Source organism: Oncorhynchus mykiss, chromosome 6 (assembly GCF_013265735.2).
Source record: "Oncorhynchus mykiss isolate Arlee chromosome 6, USDA_OmykA_1.1, whole genome shotgun sequence".
NCBI classification, from domain to species: Eukaryota; Metazoa; Chordata; class Actinopteri; order Salmoniformes; family Salmonidae; genus Oncorhynchus; species Oncorhynchus mykiss.
The window spans coordinates 92,930,469-92,952,066 of record NC_048570.1 but is presented as its reverse complement, the minus strand read 5'-3'; the positions used below and the strand labels follow the sequence as shown (position 1 = coordinate 92,952,066).

At 40.3% G+C, this 21,598-nt stretch overlaps 1 protein-coding gene across 1 annotated transcript in view; it reads right to left on the bottom strand.

The window, feature by feature from the left end:
- Positions 1-3,031: 3,031 nt before the first annotated feature.
- The window catches only part of LOC110509293 (otogelin-like), a 113,161-nt gene continuing 94,594 nt past the window's right edge, over positions 3,032-21,598 (bottom strand). Inside the window, exons 43-53 of the mRNA XM_036981806.1 lie at positions 19,786-19,890; positions 17,635-17,736; positions 17,395-17,493; positions 17,175-17,215; positions 15,355-15,430; positions 15,010-15,188; positions 11,043-11,147; positions 10,410-10,529; positions 10,140-10,185; positions 4,365-4,444; positions 3,032-3,947 (exon numbers count right to left, since the gene is read on the bottom strand). Coding sequence (XP_036837701.1) covers positions 3,747-3,947; positions 4,365-4,444; positions 10,140-10,185; positions 10,410-10,529; positions 11,043-11,147; positions 15,010-15,188; positions 15,355-15,430; positions 17,175-17,215; positions 17,395-17,493; positions 17,635-17,736; positions 19,786-19,890 — 1,154 coding nt within the window. The 3' untranslated portion in view covers positions 3,032-3,746. The remainder of the gene's footprint in view (positions 3,948-4,364; positions 4,445-10,139; positions 10,186-10,409; positions 10,530-11,042; positions 11,148-15,009; positions 15,189-15,354; positions 15,431-17,174; positions 17,216-17,394; positions 17,494-17,634; positions 17,737-19,785; positions 19,891-21,598) is intronic.

Genomic DNA, 21,598 nt, shown 5'->3' with positions numbered 1-21,598 from the left:
TTATTGTGTATCAGCTAGTTGTAGTTATTGTGTATTAGCTAGTTGTAGTTATTGTGTATTAGCTAGTTGTAGTTATTGTATATCAGCTAGTTGTAGTTATTGTGTATCAGCTAGTTGTAGTTATTGTGTATCAGCTAGTTGTAGTTATTGTGTTGTGTATCAGCTAGTTGTAGTTATTGTGTATCAGCTAGTTGTAGTTATTGTGTATTAGCTAATTGTAGTTATTGTGTTGTGTATCAGCTAGTTGTAGTTATTGTGTATTAGCTAGTTGTAGTTATTGTGTTGTGTATCAGCTAGTTGTAGTTATTGTGTATCAGCTAGTTGTAGTTATTGTGTATTAGCTAATTGTAGTTATTGTGTATCAGTTAGTTGTAGTTATTGTGTTGTGTATCAGCTAGTTGTAGTTATTGTGTTGTGTATCAGCTAATTGTAGTTATTGTGTATTAGCTAGTTGTAGTTATTGTGTATTAGCTAGTTGTAGTTATTGTGTATCAGCTAGTTGTAGTTATTGTGTTGTGTATCAGCTAGTTGTAGTTATTGTGTATCAGCTAGTTGTAGTTATTGTGTATTAGCTAATTGTAGTTATTGTGTATCAGTTAGTTGTAGTTATTGTGTTGTGTATCAGCTAGTTGTAGTTATTGTGTTGTGTATCAGCTAGTTGTAGTTATTGTGTATTAGCTAGTTGTAGTTATTGTGTATCAGCTAGTTGTAGTTATTGTGTATCAGCTAGTTGTAGTTATTGTGTATTAGCTAGTTGTAGTTATTGTGTATCAGCTAGTTGTAGTTATTGTGTTGTGTATCAGCTAGTTGTAGTTATTGTGTATCAGCTAGTTGTAGTTATTGTGTATTAGCTAATTGTAGTTATTGTGTATCAGTTAGTTGTAGTTATTGTGTTGTGTATCAGCTAGTTGTAGTTATTGTGTATCAGCTAGTTGTAGTTATTGTGTATTAGCTAGTTGTAGTTATTGTGTATCAGCTAGTTGTAGTTATTGTGTATCAGCTAGTTGTAGTTATTGTGTATTAGCTAGTTGTAGTTATTGTGTATTAGCTAGTTGTAGTTATTGTGTATCAGCTAGTTGTAGTTATTGTGTATCAGCTAGTTGTAGTTATTGTGTATCAGCTAGTTGTAGTTATTGTGTATCAGCTAGTTGTAGTTATTGTGTATCAGCTAGTTGTAGTTATTGTGTATTAGCTAGTTGTAGTTATTGTGTATCAGCTAGTTGTAGTTATTGTGTATCAGCTAGTTGTAGTTATTGTGTATTAGCTAGTTGTAGTTATTGTGTATCAGCTAGTTGTAGTTATTGTGTATCAGCTAGTTGTAGTTATTGTGTATCAGCTAGTTGTAGTTATTGTGTTGTGTATCAGCTAGTTGTAGTTATTGTGTATCAGCTAGTTGTAGTTATTGTGTTGTGTATCAGCTAGTTGTAGTTATTGTGTATCAGCTAGTTGTAGTTATTGTGTATTAGCTAGTTGTAGTTATTGTGTATCAGCTAGTTGTAGTTATTGTGTATTAGCTAGTTGTAGTTATTGTGTATTAGCTAGTTGTAGTTATTGTGTATCAGCTAGTTGTAGTTATTGTGTATTAGCTAGTTGTAGTTATTGTGTATCAGCTAGTTGTAGTTATTGTGTTGTGTATCAGCTAGTTGTAGTTATTGTGTATCAGCTAGTTGTAGTTATTGTGTATCAGCTAGTTGTAGTTATTGTGTATTAGCTAGTTGTAGTTATTGTGTATCAGCTAGTTGTAGTTATTGTGTATTAGCTAGTTGTAGTTATTGTGTATTAGCTAGTTGTAGTTATTGTGTATCAGCTAGTTGTAGTTATTGTGTATTAGCTAGTTGTAGTTATTGTGTATCAGCTAGTTGTAGTTATTGTGTTGTGTATCAGCTAGTTGTAGTTATTGTGTATCAGCTAGTTGTAGTTGTTGTGTATCAGCTAGTTGTAGTTATTGTGTTGTGTATCAGCTAGTTGTAGTTATTGTGTTGTGTATCAGCTAGTTGTAGTGATTGTGTATCAGCTAGTTATTGTGTTGTGTATCAGCTAGTTGTAGTTATTGTGTATCCAAAATTGTATCCGCTAAACACCAGTCTCAACATCAACAGTGAAGAGGCGACTCCAGGATGCTGGCCTTCTAGGCAGAGTTCCTCTGTCCAGTGTCTGTGTTCTTTTTCCCATCTTAATCTTTTATTTTTATTGGCCAGTCTGAGATATGGCTTTTTCTTTGCAACTCTGCCTAGAAGGCCGCCTCTTCACTGTTGACGTTGAGACTGGTGTTTTGCAGGTACTTTTTAACGAAGCTGCCAGTTGAGGACTTGTGAGGTGTCTGTTTCTCAAACTAGACACCATAACGTACTTGTCCTCTTGCTCAGTTGTGCACCGGGGCCTCCCACTCCTCTTTCTATTCTGGTTAGTTTGCGCTGTTCTGGGAAGGGAGTAGTACACAGCTAGTACTGTACTAACATAGTTGCAAAGGGGTTTTCTAATGATCAATTAGCCTTTTAAAAGGATACATTTGTATTAGCTAACACAACGTGCCATTGGAACACAGAGTGATGGTTGCTGATATTGGGCCTCTGTACACCTATGTAGATATTCCATAAAAAAATCAGCCTTTTCCAGCTACAATAGTCATTTACAACATTAACAATTTCTACACTGTATTTCTTATCAATTTGATGTTATTTTAATGGACAACAAATTATGCTCTTATTTAAAAAACAAGGACATTTCTAAGTGACCTCAAACTTTTGAACGGTAGTGTATGTGTAGTACAATACACTTTGGAGTTGAATATAGCTACAGTACTAAAGCTGTGTATTCTTAGTGTCAAAGAAAACACACTCAAATTATGTTTCAAATTCTTGTGGCTTTTTTGTGGACTTGACCACACCTCTGAAAGAGCTACCAATTTTTTACCTTTATTTAACAAATTCTTATTTTAAATGACAGCCTAGGAACAGTGGGTTAACTGGCCTAGGAACAGTGGGTTAACTGCCTTGTTCAGGGGCAGAACAACAGATTTGTACCTTGTCAGCTCGGGGGTTTGAGCTTGCAACCTTCCGGTTACTAGTCCAACGCTCTAACCACTAGACTAAGCTGCCGCCCCATATGAGGTACGTGAAGAGTAACAAACTGTGAAATACACCATTTCCAACCCGAAACTGACCCGACAGCTCCGGATACACAACGTGATCTGACATCTAGCCTGACTCTCAGAGATAGAAATGCAGAATTTAAATAAAGAGAAATCAACAACAACATATCAACATGACATGTAACGGGGCCTTTTTTGGTTCGGTAGGATGACAGCCACTCATAGCTTCCTCCTCCTCTCAGCCTGTATAGATGCTGTGCTGTGTCCATATAAATCCCTACCCACCTTCAACTGCCCCAAAGCCCCCAAAGCCGCTAAACCATGCTCTGCTATACCCAACCTTCTGTTGTCCCTCTGACATACAAGAGTAGTGTCTCTGCAGTGTGTGTGTGTGTGTGTGTGTGTGTGTGTGTGTGTGTGTGTGTGTGTGTGTGTGTGTGTGTGTGTGTGTGTGTGTGTGTGTGTGTGTGTGTGTGTGTGTGTGTGTGTGTGTGTGTGTGTGTGTGTGTATGTATGTGGTTGTGTGTGTGTGTGTATGTGGTTGTGCGTGTGTGTGTGTGCATATACTTAATGTGTGTACACCTGTAGTGAATAACGGTCATGTGTGCATACGTGTTTATACGTGTGCATACATGTGTGTGTGTCTTTGTGGCCACTAAGACCACTGGCAGGAGCAGTCGGTGGGTTCCTGTATCGAGTAGTTGACCCACGTGGAGTTGCCACTGCAGTAGAGCTGCACGGAGCGTCTCTGCAGCCCCATCTCACGGCAGCACTTACAGAACCTGGCGTACGTGTTGATGTTGTAGTTGTAAATACTGGCCGACGGACACTTCCCGTCACATGACACTATGTTGACCTGGAGGGAAAAAAAAACAACAACAAAAAATGTAACAAGGTGGATGTAATGCTAAATGTGAATATCCTAATCCTGCCGACTACGCCAAATATAGCATTAAGGACAGTTTGTAGCTGATCCACGCCATATAAAATGACCTTACCTCTTTAATCCAGGTGGTGAAGATGGGCTATGAATTATCCTTAATGCGACATAAAGATTAGCTTTTTTTGCGTTTTCTTTTTTTAAGACATCATGATAAAAGCCGTTATCGTGATGAAGATATTGCTCAACTATCGTGGCACAATAATCCATGATGGACTTGACCCTCCTACTCATCCAGAAACAAATTCCCCAGACGTGGTGCTATTCCTACATTTTGATGTGACATTTATATACCCAGGTCAGAATCAATTAAGACAAAAAAAACAAACGTACCGGTCTGTTACTGCGACAGTCGTTCTTCCGTATCGTCATCCTTACTGTCACCTTCTGACAGGACTTCCCATCTTCTTTACCTGCGGGGTTCACAAATACAATGACCACACATCACATCAGTCTGGATCTGGTTCTGACCACACATCCCATCAGTCTGGATCTGGTTCTGACCACACATCCCATCAGTCTGGATCTGGTTCTGACCACACATCACATCAGTCTGGATCTGGTTCTGATCACACATCCCATCAGTCTGGATCTGGTTCTGACCACACATCCCATCAGTCTGGATCTGGTTCTGACCACACATCCCATCAGTCTTATTATGGTTCTGACCACACATCACATCAGTCTTAATATGGTTCTGCCCACACATCCCATCAGTCTGGATCTGGTTCTGACCACACATCCCATCAGTCTGGATCTGGTTCTGACCACACATCTCATCAGTCTGGATCTGGTTCTGACCACACATCCCATCAGTCTTAATCTGGTTCTGACCACACATCCCATCAGTCTGGATCTGGTTCTGACCACACATCCCATCAGTCTGGATCTGGTTCTGATCACACATCCCGTCAGTCTTAATCTGGTTCTGACCAAAGATCTCATCAGTCTGGATCTGGTTCTGACCACACATCCCATCAGTCTGGATCTGGTTCTGACCACACATATCATCAGTCTGGATCTGGTTCTGATCACACATCCCGTCAGTCTTAATCTGGTTCTGACCAAAGATCTCATCAGTCTGGATCTGGTTCTGACCACACATCACATCAGTCTTAATATGGTTCTGACCACACATCCCGTCAGTCTCAATCTGGTTCTGACCACACATCCTGTCAGTCTGGATCTGGTTTTGACCACACATCCCGTCAGTCTGGATCTGGTTCTGACCACACATCACATCAGTCTTAATATGGTTCTGACCACACATCCCGTCAGTCTTAATCTGGTTCTGACCAAAGATCTCATCAGTCTGGATCTGGTTCTGACCACACATCACATCAGTCTTAATATGGTTCTGACCACACATCCCGTCAGTCTCAATCTGGTTCTGACCACACATCCTGTCAGTCTGGATCTGGTTTTGACCACACATCCCGTCAGTCTGGATCTGGTTCTGACCACACATCACATCAGTCTTAATATGGTTCTGACCACACATCCCGTCAGTCTGGATCTGGTTCTGACCACACATCCCGTCAGTCTTAATATGGTTCTGACCACACATCCCATCAGTCTGGATCTGGTTCTGACCACACATATCATCAGTCTGGATCTGGTTCTGATCACACATCCCGTCAGTCTTAATCTGGTTCTGACCAAAGATCTCATCAGTCTGGATCTGGTTCTGACCACACATCACATCAGTCTTAATATGGTTCTGACCACACATCCCATCAGTCTGGATCTGGTTCTGACCACACATCCCATAAGTCTTAATATGGTTCTGACCACACATTCCGTCAGTCTCAATCTGGTTCTGACCACACATCCTGTCAGTCTGGATCTGGTTTTGACCACACATCCCGTCAGTCTGGATCTGGTTCTGACCACACATCACATCAGTCTTAATATGGTTCTGACCACACATCCCGTCAGTCTGGATCTGGTTCTGACCACACATCCCGTCAGTCTTAATATGGTTCTGACCACACATCCCATCAGTCTGGATCTGGTTCTGACCACACATCCCATCAGTCTGGATCTGGTTCTGACCACACATCACATCAGTCTTAATATGGTTCTGACCACACATTCCGTCAGTCTGGATCTGGTTCTGACCACACATCACATCAGTCTTAATATGGTTCTGACCACACATCTCATCAGTCTGGATCTGGTTCTGACCACACATCCCATCAGTCTGGATCTGGTTCTGACCACACATCCCATCAGTCTTAATCTGGTTCTGACCACACATCCCATCAGTCTTAATCTGGTTCTGACCACACATCACATCAGTCTTAATATGGTTCTGACCACACATCCCGTCAGTCTTAATCTGGTTCTGACCACACATCTCATCAGTCTGGATCTGGTTCTGACCACACATCCTGTCAGTCTTAATCTGGTTCTGACCACAGATCCCGTCAGTCTGGATCTTGTTCTGACCACACATCACATCAGTCTGGATCTGATTCTGACCACACATCCCGTCAGTCTGGATCTGGTTCTGACCACACATCCCGTCAGTCTGGATCTGGTTCTGACCACACATCACATCAGTCTGGATCTGGTTCTGACCACACATCCCGTCAGTCTTAATCTGGTTCTGACCACACATCCCATCAGTCTGGATCTGGTTCTGACAACACATCCCATCAGTCTGGATCTGGTTCTGACCACACATCCCATCAGTCTGGATCTGGTTCTGACCACACATCCCATCAGTCTGGATCTGGTTCTGAAGAATAACCATTAGACCAGAACTCTGATCTGCCGGCCGTATAGAAACAAAGTCTGGATCTGGTTCTGACCACACATCCCGTCAGTCTGGATCTGGTTCTGACCACACATCACATCAGTCTGGATCTGGTTCTGACCACACATCCCGTCAGTCTTAATCTGGTTCTGACCACACATCCCATCAGTCTGGATCTGGTTCTGACAACACATCCCATCAGTCTGGATCTGGTTCTGACCACACATCCCATCAGTCTGGATCTGGTTCTGACCACACATCCCATCAGTCTGGATCTGGTTCTGAAGAATAACCATTAGACCAGAACTCTGATCTGCCGGCCGTATAGAAACAAAGTAGAAACCACGAAGGAATACATGAACAGAGAGAGACAGAGGGAGTAGAAACCATGAAGGAACACATGAACAGAGAGAGACAAAGGGAGTAGAAACCATGAAGGAATACATGAACAGAGAGAGACAAAGGGAGTAGAAACCATGAAGGAATACATGAACAGAGAGAGACAGATGGAGTAGAAATCATGAAGGAATACATGAACAGAGAGAGACAGAGGAAGTAGAAATCATGAAGGAATACATGAACAGAGAGAAACAGAGGAAGTAGAAATCATGAAGGAATACATGAACAGAGAGAGACAGAGGAAGCAGAAACAGTACAACTGTTGTCATGCTGTCAGAATGTAAATGGTACATAAAGACACAAGGTTTTTGTTAGCGACAATACCCCACGACGGCAATATTGATTTTAACGTGAAATGGTTTAGGGAGGCCAGAAATATGTCATACTTGAATATCAATTGTATGAGAGGTCTGCGATGCGTAAGCCTATTGGTTTAATCCTCTGTGTAGGCGGGGCGTCAGTGTAAAAAAACAACAACATGTTAATTAACCAATGTGTAATTCCATCACAGAATTCTTTCCCCCACGTAGCTGCCTAGTTAATCGACTAAAATGCGTTACTGAGAATTCTATGTGACAATAACACATAACTACCCTATGTACCTATTCACAAGGGTCTACTTTCAACCACTTCAAGCAGAAGACATCATGTTGACAATCTAATGGTGTTAAGACTTTCATTTATGTGTATGTCATAATATCTTTTTTTGCAATAGTTTATGACAAAAAACAACAACAAAAAGAAAGCTTGACAAATGACACATCCCTGTTACAATGCATGGAGCTAATATAATATCTAACATTTATCGCCTAGTAACACGGATGTGTCCGTTGTCGCAAGAGTGAAAAGCCCACTATAACCTCTAATAAAAGTAGGTTTCAGAAACAGAACAGATACCCTTTCACCAGAATGCATCTAGTACTTGTTAGCAGGTGATGTTATTGTTTGGATAATATGGCATAAAATATTTCAGTGCTACTGCACGTCATCTTTCAGGAAGACTAGGATGGGGGGAAACTATTTGATTTACCTTTATTTAACTAGTTAAGAACAAATTCTTGTTTTCAATGACGGCCTAGGAACAGTGGGTTAACTGCCTTGTTCAAGGGGCAGAACGACAGATTTGTACCTTGTCAGCTCGGGGGTTTGAACTTGCAACCTTCCGGTTACTAGTCCACCGCTCTAACCACTAGGCTACCCTGTCGCCCCACTATGGGAAGTATTACATAAAGAGGAGCACACAATAATTTTTATAAATGGATACAAATTATACCATATTAGCCAAAACATTAGCGACAGTACAAACCCCCAGAACACCCGTGTTCAGCAGTACTAAAAGACGCCCTACTACAGTTCAAGGCACCATGCAGACATCTAAACGACTGCAGACTACTTGGCCACTACCAACAGTACATTGTTGGCGATCAACAATGCACTGCCCCCAACAGTGCAAAATGGGGAAAGATTTAGCTGTGTCATGTGATCCGCAGAGGACAATTGGAGGAAAAATGGTAACAAAATAGTGGATGACAACAACAAAAAATGACACAAAATAAAAAAACGTTTTTTTTTAAGAGTCTGTTTTGACTTGTCCTGTACTGTAATTGTTTCTGTAAAAAAAAAAGGGAGTACATTGTTGGATATCAACAATGGTGCTGGCAAGCCTTGTTGTCTCATTGAGATCTGTATCAGTGACGGGTACCTCGTTCACAGTTTGTGTTAACTGTGGGTGTCAGGGGACTAACAGGGAAGGGGAAGAGAGAATATCCGGTACCTGGTGGGATTGGTACACGATGGTCAGATTGCACACGAACACAAAAAAGGAAGAAAAGTAACCCAACTCTATCTATCTAGTTCTATATGCTTTTCAATGAAGTTACCGTAAATACCGTAGTAGCATTTCTATTTACAATATTGGGGGGTGTTAAAACTGTTGTTTTACATTTGTCATTGGTGTGTGAACCAATTCATGTATGGATGTTGAGTCCCTCTGAACACGCCAAGTGTGGCCTTTGGCAGTCATAGTAACATGGATGTCAGATTAGATTATTTTGCTTGTAAAGTGAATGACGGTTATTTTCACTGAAAAGCATCTATTCCTATTACTGTTAATAGACCCTTTGGGGGGGGACATAGTAGGAGCCACAACATCATATTGCTGTGGGTATTGCCTAAAACAGTAGGTAGTTTCCTGCAAATGGGGGGGAAACTAAATATTTGAAGCATAAGCAGAGTGTGAAAATGTCTGATTGAAGTGGTGAGGTCATAAACTGGAGGACAAACATATACTGGGAAACACACGTTATCCGACAAACAGGTAGCACAGATTAACTTCAGTAGAAGCAGGTGGGGAGAGACTAAACATGGGCATACAGGAAGAGACTAAATATGGGCATACAGGAAGAGACTAAATATGGGCATACAGGAAGAGACTAAATATGGGCATACAGGAAGAGACTAAACATGGGCATACAGGAAGAGACTAAACATGGGCATACAGGAAGAGACTAAACATGGGCATACAGGGAGAGACTAAATATGGGCATACAGGGAGAGACTTAATATGGGCATACAGGAAGAGACTAAATATGGGCATACAGGGAGAGACTTAATATGGGCATACAGGAAGAGACTAAACATGGGCATACAGGGAGAGACTAAACATGGGCATTCAGGAAGAGACTAAACATGGGCATACAGGGAGAGACTAAACATGGGCATACAGGAAGAGACTAAACATGGGCATAAAGGAAGAGACTTAATATGGGCATACAGGGAGAGACTAAACATGGGCATACAGGAAGAGACTTAATATGGGCATAAAGGGAGAGACTAAACATGGGCATAGAGGGAGAGGCTAAATATGGGCATACAGGAAAATACTAAATATGGGCGTACAGGAAGCTACAGAAACCATAGCTGGACAGGTAGTCTTTCTCTTTACTCACATGTCTTGCAGCATCCATCCATGTAACTTACAATGGTTCCACCAATCTAGAGTGGAGACAACAGTCACATCTCAGGGGTTAAAGGTCAACTAAAATAACCTCATAGAGAGGTAGTAGTGTTACAAAGACTGACCAAAGCGTGTGTGTGTGTGTGTCTGTGTCTGTGTGTGTGTGTGTGTGTGTGTGTGTGTGTGTGTGTGTGTGTGTGTGTGTGTGTGTGTGTGTGTGTGTGTGTGTGTGTGTGTGTGTGTGTGTGTGTGTTAACCATACCTTCATACACTCTGTCTGGTTGAAAGGTGGACAGCTGAATGAGTAGGAGACCAGGGTCGGGCCTGACAGTGTGTCGGTACAATCATACTTCATACAGTCTGACACCCACGACTTCCCAGGCTGAAACATCAATACAATTATCCAGATCAATACAATATTACTTTACCTTGATGACCTGCAGTGTTGTTAACCTGAGGGGACCTGGCCTATCGGAGGGTAGTACCAGGATTAGATAACCTGGGGGGACCTGGCCTATCAGAGGGTAGTACCAGGATTAGATAAACTGGGGGTACCTGGCCTATCAGAGGGTAGTACCAGGACTGATTAGATAACCTGGGGGTACCTGGCCTATCAGAGGGTAGTATCAGGACTGATTAGATAACCTGGGGGTACCTGGCCTGTCCAGAGGGTAGTACCAGGACTGATTAGATAACCTGGGGGTACCTGGCCCATCAGAGGGTAGTACCAGGACTGATTAGATAACCTGGGGGTACCTGGCCTATCAGAGGGTAGTATCAGGACTGATTAGATAACCTGGGGGTACCTGGCCTGTCCAGAGGGTAGTACCAGGACTGATTAGATAACCTGGGGGTACCTGGCCTGTCCAGAGGGTGAACCTTTTCTGTACTGTACCTTGTAGAGGAGTGTAGTACCGTTGTCATTGTGGTAGAGACAGGAGATGTTCCTGCAGACACCACAGCACATCATCTGGTCTTTGGGAGGGATGTATATCTGGTTCTAAAAGATAGTACAGGCCTACGGTAACATATACATTCATATATACTGTAGTAATAGTTATAGTACCTGTATTTTATATATATATATATTCATATGTACTGTAGTAATAATTATAGTACCTGTATTTTATATATATATATATATTCATATGTACTGTAGTAATAATTATAGTACCTGTATTTTATATATATATATATATTCATATGTACTGTAGTAATAATTATAGTATCTGTATTTTATATATATATATATATTCATATGTACTGTAGTAATAATTATAGTACCTGTATTTTATATATATATATATATATTCATATGTACTGTAGTAATAATTATAGTACCTGTATTTTATATATATATATATATTCATATGTACTGTAGTAATAATTATAGTACCTGTATTTTATATATATATATATATTCATATGTACTGTAGTAATAATTATAGTATCTGTATTTTATATATATATATATATTCATATGTACTGTAGTAATAATTATAGTACCTGTATTTTATATATATATATATATTCATATGTACTGTAGTAATAATTATAGTACCTGTATTTTATATATATATATATATTCATATGTACTGTAGTAATAATTATAGTATCTGTATTTTATGAATATATTCATATCTACTGTAGTAATAGTTATAGTACCTGTATTTTATGTATTTATTCATATCTACTGTAGTAATAGTTATAGTACCTGTATTTTATGTATTTATTCATATCTACTGTAGTAATAGTTATAGTACCTGTATTCTATGTATTTATTCATATCTACTGTAGTAATAGTTATAGTACCTGTATTTTATATATATATTCATATATACTGTAGTAATAGTTATAGTACCTGTATTTTATGTATTTATTCATATCTACTGTAGTAATAATTATAGTACCTGTATTTTATGAATATATTCATATCTACTGTAGTAATAATTATAGTATCTGTATTTTATATATATATATATATATTCATATGTACTGTAGTAATAATTATAGTACCTGTATTTTATATATATATATATATTCATATGTACTGTAGTAATAATTATAGTACCTGTATTTTATATATATATATATATTCATATGTACTGTAGTAATAATTATAGTACCTGTATTTTATATATATATATATATTCATATCTACTGTAGTAATAATTATAGTATCTGTATTTTATGAATATATTCATATCTACTGTAGTAATAATTATAGTATCTGTATTTTATATATATATATATATTCATATGTACTGTAGTAATAATTATAGTACCTGTATTTTATATATATATATATATATTCATATGTACTGTAGTAATAATTATAGTACCTGTATTTTATATATATATATATATTCATATCTACTGTAGTAATAATTATAGTACCTGTATTTTATATATATATATATATTCATATCTACTGTAGTAATAGTTATAGTACCTGTATTTTATATATATATATATATTCATATCTACTGTAGTAATAGTTATAGTACCTGTATTTTATGAATATATTCATATCTACTGTAGTAATAGTTATAGTACCTGTATTTTATATATATATATATATATTCATATGTACTGTAGTAATAATTATAGTACCTGTATTTTATATATATATATATATATTCATATGTACTGTAGTAATAGTTATAGTACCTGTATTTTATGAATATATTCATATCTATGGTAGTAATAGTACCTGTATTATACATCATACAGTATATGATTTTTTTTTTAGATTCCGTCTCTCACAGTTGAAGTGTACCTTTGATAAAAATTACAGACCTCTACATGCTTTGTAAGTAGGAAAACCTGCAAAATCGGCAGTGTATCAAATACATGTTCTCCCCACTGTATATATATATATGTGTGTGTAAATATATATATATATAAACTCAGCAACCAAAAAAAACATCCTCTCACTGTCAACTGCATTTATTTTCAGCAAACTTAGCATATGTAAATATTTGTATGAACATAACAAGATTCAACAACTGAGACATAAACTGAACAAGTTCCACAGACATGTGACTAACATAAATAGAATAATATGTCCCTGAACAAAGGGGGGGTCAAAATCTAAAGTAACAGTCAGTATCTGGTGTGGCCACCAGCTGCATTAAGTACTGCAGTGCATCTCCTCCTCATGAACTGCATCAGATTTGCCAGTTCTTGCTCGCTCTTCCACCAAGACACCTGCAAGTTCCCGGACATTTCTGGAGGGAATGGCCCTAGCCCTCAACCTCCAATCCAACAGGTCCCAGATGTGCTCAATTGAGATCCGGGCTCTTCGCTAGCCATGGCAGAACACTGACATTCTTGTCTTGCAGGAAATCACGCACAGAATAAGCAGTATGGCTGGTGGCATTGTCATGCTTGAGGGTCATGTCAGGGTGAGCCTGCAGGAAGGGTACCACATGAGGGAGGATGATGGGTTCCCTGTAACCCACAGCGTTGAGATTGCCTGCAATGACAACAAGCTCAGTCCGATGATGCTGTGACCCACCGCCCCAGACCATGACGGACCCTCCACCTCCAAATCGATTCCACTCCAGAGTACAGGCCTCGGTGTAACGCTCATTCCGTCGACGATAAATGCGAGTCCGACCATCACCCCTGGTGAGACAAAACCGCGACTCGTTAGTGAAGAGCACTTTTTGCCAGTCCTGTCTGGTCCAACGACATTGGGTTTGTGCCCATAGGCGACTTTGCTGCCGGTGATGTCTGGTGAAGACCTGCCTTACAAAAGGCCCACAAGCCCTCAGTCCAGCCTCTCTCAGCCTATTGCGGACAGTCTGAGCACTGATGGAGGGATTGTGCATTCCTGGTGTAACTTGGGCAGTTGTTGTTGCCATCCTGTACCTGTCCCGCAGGTGTGATGTTCGGATGTACCGATCCTGTGCAGGTGTTGTTACACGTGGTCTGCCACTGTGAGGATGATCAGTTGTCCGTCCTGTCTCCCTGTAGTGCTGTTGTAGGCGTCTCACAGTACAACATTGCAATTTATGGCCACATCTGCAGTCCTCATGCCTCCTTACAGCATACCTAAGACACGTTCACGCAGATGAGCAGGAACCCAGGGCATCTTTCTTTTGGTGTTTTTCAGAGTCAGTAGAAAGGCCTCTTTAGTGTCCTAAGTTTTCATAACTAAAACCTTAATTGCCTACCGTCTGTAAGCTGTTAGTGTCTTAACGACCGTTCCACAGGTGCATGTTCATTCATTGTTTATGGTTCATTGAACAACCAGGGGAAACGGTGTTTAAACCCTTTACAATGAAGATCTGTGAAGTTATTTGGATTTTTACGAATTATGTTTGAAAGACAGGGTCCTGAAAAAAGGATGTTTATTTTTTTCCTGAGTTGATATATTCATATATACTGTAGTAAGAGTAACAGTACCTGTATTAACAATACTAGCAGTACGCTACTGCTGAATAGGGACAGCAGTAGTAGCATTTGTAGCGGTTGAGATATCAGACATTAGCATTAGGCTACTGCTGAATAGGGACAGCAATAGTAGCATTTGTAGCGGTTGAGATATCAGACATTAGCATTAGGCTACTGCTGAATAGGGACAGCAATAGTAGCATTTGTAGCGGTAGAGATATCAGACACTAGCAGTAGGCTAGTAGTACTGAATAGAGACAGCGGTAGTAGCATTTGTAGCGGTTGAGATATCAGACACTAGCAGTAGGCTAGGAGTACTGAATAGGGACAGCAATAGTAGCATTTGTAGCAGTTGATGTATCAGACGCTAGCAGTAGGCTACTGCTGAATAGGGACAGCAATAGTAGCATTTGTAGCAGTTGAGGTATCAGACATTAACATCCTGAGGCTAACTGACTAACCGGTTGGCACTGAGCAGAGCAGTTGGTGGTGTCGGTGCGGAGGAGGTGGAAGCCCGTGGTGGGATCCAGACTGTGGCTACACTGGGTGGTGAGACACACCCCCTCCTGACTGTGATCCACGAGGGTCTGTCCCGGATGCATAACACCCCGCTCCCCGTCCACACACACCGCCTCACGCACTGTAAGAGGGGTACAGACAAACACAGGCACAGACACGCATGAACACATGAACACACATTAACTGAAAATGTACTGTACATGATAATATATATATATAATATGAAATATGAAATGATTGTATAATGGAAAAGGTTTGTTACTGTCTAATGATACCCGAGCACTTACCACAGTTAAATCTCTTACAGGAACACTGGTTAGTTGGGTCTGCTAGGAAAGCCCTGTCCACCTGCATGGTCTCTCCCTATTCAGAAGACAACACGTCAGCCAGCGAACAGCACAGCTATACAGCACTAACAAACACTGGGATAACACGTCCACATCCATTACAGGGACACATCCATTACAGAGAAAACACGAACACATCCACTACAGAGATAACACAAACACATCCTCTACAGAGATAACACGAACACATCCACTACAGAGATAACACGAACACATCCATTACAGGGACACATCCACTACAGAGATAACACGAACACATCCACTACAGAGATAACACGCACACATCCATTACAGGGACACATCCATTACAGAGATAACACGAACACATCTATTACAGAGATAACACAAACACATCCATTACAGGGACACATCCATTACAGAGATAACACGAGCACATCCATTACAGAGATAACACGAACACATCCACTACAGAGATAACACGAACACATCCATTACAGAGATAACACGAACACATCCATTACAGAGATAACACGAACACATCCACTACAGAGACACATCCACTACAGAGATAACACGAACACATCCATTACAGAGATAACACGAACACATCCACTACAGAGACACATCCACTACAGAGATAACACGAACACATCCATTACAGAGACACATCCACTACAGGGATAACACGAACACATCCATTACAGAGACACATCCACTACAGAGATAACACGAACACATCCACTACAGAGACACATCCACTACAGGGATAACACGAACACATCCAGTACAGAGATAACACGAACACATCCACTACAGGGATAACACGAACACATCCATTACAGAGATAACACGAACACATCCACTACAGAGATAACACGAACACATCCACTACAGAGATAACACGAACACATCCATTACAGAGATAACACGAACACATCCACTACAGAGATAACACGAACACATCCACTACAGAGACACATCCACTACAGAGACACATCCACTACAGGGATAACACGAACACATCCATTACAGAGACACATCCACTACAGAGATAACACGAACACATCCACTACAGAGACACATCCACTACAGGGATAACACGAACACATCCAGTACAGAGATAACACGAACACATCCATTACAGAGATAACACGAACACATCCACTACAGAGATAACACGAACACATCCATTACAGAGATAACACGAACACATCCACTACAGAGATAACACGAACACATCCACTACAGAGATAACACGAACACATCCACTACAGAGATAACACGAACACATCCATTACAGAGACACATCCACTACAGAGATAACACGAACACATCCACTACAGAGACACATCCACTACAGGGATAACACGAACACATCCAGTACAGAGATAACACGAACACATCCACTACAGGGATAACACGAACACATCCATTACAGAGATAACACGAACACATCCACTACAGAGATAACACGAACACATCCACTACAGAGATAACACGAACACATCCACTACAGAGATAACAAGAACACATCCACTACAGAGATAACAAGAACACATCCACTACAGAGATAACATGATCACATCCATTACATCCTTTACAGAGATAACACGAGCACATCCACTACAGAGATAACACGAACACGTCCACTACAGAGATAACACGAACACATCCATTACAGGGACACATCCACTACAGAGATAAAATGATCACATCCACTACAGAGATAACATGAACACATCCATTACAGAGATAACACGAGCACATCCATTATCATGTGGAATCATACAGAAACCTACCAGAACACATTTTGGCTTCGACAGTTTGTCACACGCACATTCTGGAAAAACATAGGGAAACAAAAAAATAACATTTTCAATTTGTGGTTTTTGGGTGGGGGGGGTTGAATAAACTACATGAGAGTTAGACTGATTAAACTGGAGGCTAACAGGTTGCTACGTGATGGAGGAGGACACACGTTCCCCCATCATTACGTGATGGTGTAAGAAGCTACTTTACCGCAGGTGTGCAGGGGACAGCAGTGGTCTGGAGGGGACACGGTGACAGCAGACATCCCCAAGGGACATGACAACTCAGCACACCGGTACGGCTCACACACTGCACACACACACACAGGAATCAGAGACACTGTGAGTGTGCGTGTGTGTGTGTGTGTGTGTGTGTGTGTGTGTGTGTGTGTGTGTGTGTGTGTGTGTGTGTGTGTGTGTGTGTGTGTGTGTGTGTGTGTGTTGTACTCACCACAGTGGTAGACAGGACAGCAGAGGTCTGTACTGTTGGCGTCCACCGTCAACACCTCTCCATCCTGGCAGTTTGGAACCACCTCCAAACAGGAACCACACACTGGAGAGAGGAGACACATCAACACACTGGAGAAAGGAGACACATCAACACACTGGAGAAAGGAGACACATCAACACACTGGAGAAAGGAGACACATCAACACACTGGAGAAAGGAGACACATCAACACACTGGAGAAAGGAGACACATCATCACACTGGAGAAAGGAGACACATCAACACACTGGAGAAAGGAGACGAATCAACACACTGGAGAAAGGAGACACATCAACACACTGGAGAAAGGAGACACATCCACACACTGGAGAAAGGAGACACATCACTGGAGAAAGGAGACACATCAACACACTGGAGAGAGGACACATCAACACACTGGAGAAAGAGACACATCAACACACTGGAGAAAGGAGACACATCAACACACTGGAGAGAGGAGACACATCAACACACTGGAGAGAGGAGACACATCAACAGACTGGAGAAAGGAGACACATCAACACACTGGAGAAAGGAGACACATCAACACACTGGAGAGAGGAGACACATCAACACAATGGAGAGAGGAGACACATCAACACACTGGAGAGAGGAGACACATCAACACACTGGAGAAAGGAGACACATCAACACACTGGAGAAAGGAGACACATCAACACACTGGAGAAAGGAGACACATCAACACACTGGAGAAAGGAGACACATCAACACACTGGAGAAAGGAGACACATCAACACACTGGAGAAAGGAGACACATCAACACACTGGAGAAAGGAGACACATCAACAACACTGGAGAAAGGAGACACATCAACACACTGGAGAAAGGAGACACATCAACACACTGGAGAAAGGAGACACATCAACACACTGGAGAGAGGAGACACATCAACACACTGGAGAGAGGAGACACATCAACACACTGGAGAAAGGAGACACATCAACACACTGGAGAAAGGAGACACATCAACACACTGGAGAAAGGAGACACATCAACACACTGGAGAAAGGAGACACATCAACACACTGGAGAAAGGAGGCACATCAACACACTGGATAAAGGAGACACATCAACACACTGGAGAAAGGAGACACATCAACAACATTGGAGAAAGGAGACACATCAACACACTGGAGAAAGGAGACACATCAACACACTGGAGAAAGGAGACACATCAACAACATTGGAGAAAGGAGACACATCAACACACTGGAGAAAGGAGACACATCAACACACTGGAGAAAGGAGACACATCAACACACTGGAGAAAGGAGACACATCAACACACTGGAGAAAGGAGACACATCAACACACTGGAGAAAGGAGACACATCAACACACTGGAGAAAGGAGACACATCAACACACTGGAGAAAGGAGACACATCAACACACTGGAGAAAGGAGACACATCAACACACTGGAGAAAGGAGACACCACAGTTTGACAGCAAAACACATAACTTCAACAATGTGTATAATGGCATGACAAAGAATTATATTCTGGTTATGTTTGTGGGATGATGCTGGTCTGTCATGGTTGTGGTTGCATTGTCATTATGTTGTGGTCATGGTTGTGTTGTGGTTGTGGTTATATTGTGGTTGTGGTGTGGTGTGGTTATATTGTGGTCATGGTTGTGGTTGTGGTGTGGTTGCGTTGTGGTTATATTGTGGTTGTGGTTGTGGTGTGGTTATATTGTGGTCATGGTTGTGGTTATATTGTGGTCATGGTTGTGGTTATGTTGTGGGATGATGCTGGTCTGTCATGGTTGTGTTGTAGTTATATTGTGGTCATGGTTGTGTTGTAGTTATATTGTGGTCATGGTTGTGGTTATATTGTGGTCATGGTTGTGGTTATATTGTGGTCATGGTTGTGGTTATATTGTGGTCATGGTTGTGGTTATATTGTGGTCATGGTTGTGGTTATATTGTGGTCATGGTTGTGGTTATATTGTGGTCATGGTTGTGGTTATATTGTGGTCATGGTTGTGGTGTGGTTGCGTTGTGGTTATATTTTGGTCATGGTTGTGGTTGTGGTGTGGGATGATGCAGGTCTGTCATGGTTGCATTGTGGTTATATTGTTGTGGTTGACTCACTACAGATGTGTGCCAGGCAGCAGCTGCCATCAGCCCTGGTGGCGATGAGGGTCTGGTCCTCTCTACAGGCTGGGACGTCTGACTCACAGCGCTCTGGGTCACACTCTGTACACAACACACACACACACACACACACACACACACACACACACACACACACACACACACACACACACACACACACACACACACACACACACACACACACACACACACACACACACACACACACACACACAGAAATACACATACAACACACATTTTAAACATATGTATCACCATGGCCAAGTATCATCACATAGAATAATATCATCATATAGCCTGGTATCATCATATAGCCTGGTATCATCATATAGTCTGGTTTCATCATATAGTCTGGTATTATCATATAGAATAGTATAATCATATAGAATAGTATCATCATATAGCCTGGTATCATCATATAGAATAGTATCATCATATAGCCTGGTATCATCATATAGCCTGGTATCATATAATGCCTGGTATTATCATATAGCCTAGTATCATCATATAGCTTGGTATTATCATATATCCTAGTATCATCATATAGAATAGTATCATCATATAGCCTAGTATCATCATATATCCTAGTATCATCATATAGCCTGGTATCATCATATAGCCTAGTATCATCATATAGCTTGGTATTATCATATAGAATAGTATCATCATATAGAATAGTATCATCATATAGAATAGTATCATCATATAGAATAGTATCACCATATAGCCTAGTATCATCATATAGAATAGTATCATCATATAGCTTGGTATTATCATATAGAATAGTATCATCATATAGTCTGGTACCATCATATAGAATAGTATCATCATATAGAATAGTATCATCATATAGTGTGGTATCATCATATAGAATAGTATCACCATATAGCCTAGTATCATCATATAGAATAGTATCATCATATAGCTTGGTATTATCATATAGAATAGTATCATCATATAGTCTGGTACCATCATATAGAATAGTATCATCATATAGTCTAGTATCATCATATATCCTAGCATCATCATATATCCTAGCATCATCATATATCCTAGCATCATCATATATCCTAGCATCATCATATATCCTAGTATCATCATATATCCTGGTATCATCATATATCCTAGCATCATCATATATCCTAGCATCATCATATATCCTAGCATCATCATATATCCTAGCATCATCATATATCCTAGTATCATCATATAGCATAGTATCATCATATATCCTAGTATCATCATATATCCTAGTATCACCATATAGAATAGTATCATCATATATAATTGTATCATTATATAGTCTAGTATCATCATATAACCTAGTATCATCATGTAGCTTGGTATCATCATGTAGCCTGTTATCATCATGTAGAATAGTATCATCACATAGCCTGGTTTCATCATATAGTCTGATATCATCATATATCCTAGTATCATCATATAGCATAGTATCATCACATATCCTAGTATCATCATATATCCTAGTATCATCATATAGCCTAGTATCATCATATAGCATAGTATCATCATATAGTCTAGTATCATCATATAGTCTCGTATCATCATATAGCCTGGAATCAGCATATAGAATAGTATCAGCATATAGAATTGTATCATTATATAGTCTAGTATCATCATATAGCCTGGGATCATCATATAGCCTGGTATCATCATGTAGCCTGTTATCATCATATATCCTAGTATCATCATAAGACTTAGTATCATCATATAGCCTGGTATCATCATGTAGCCTGGTATCATCATATATCCTAGTATCATCATATAT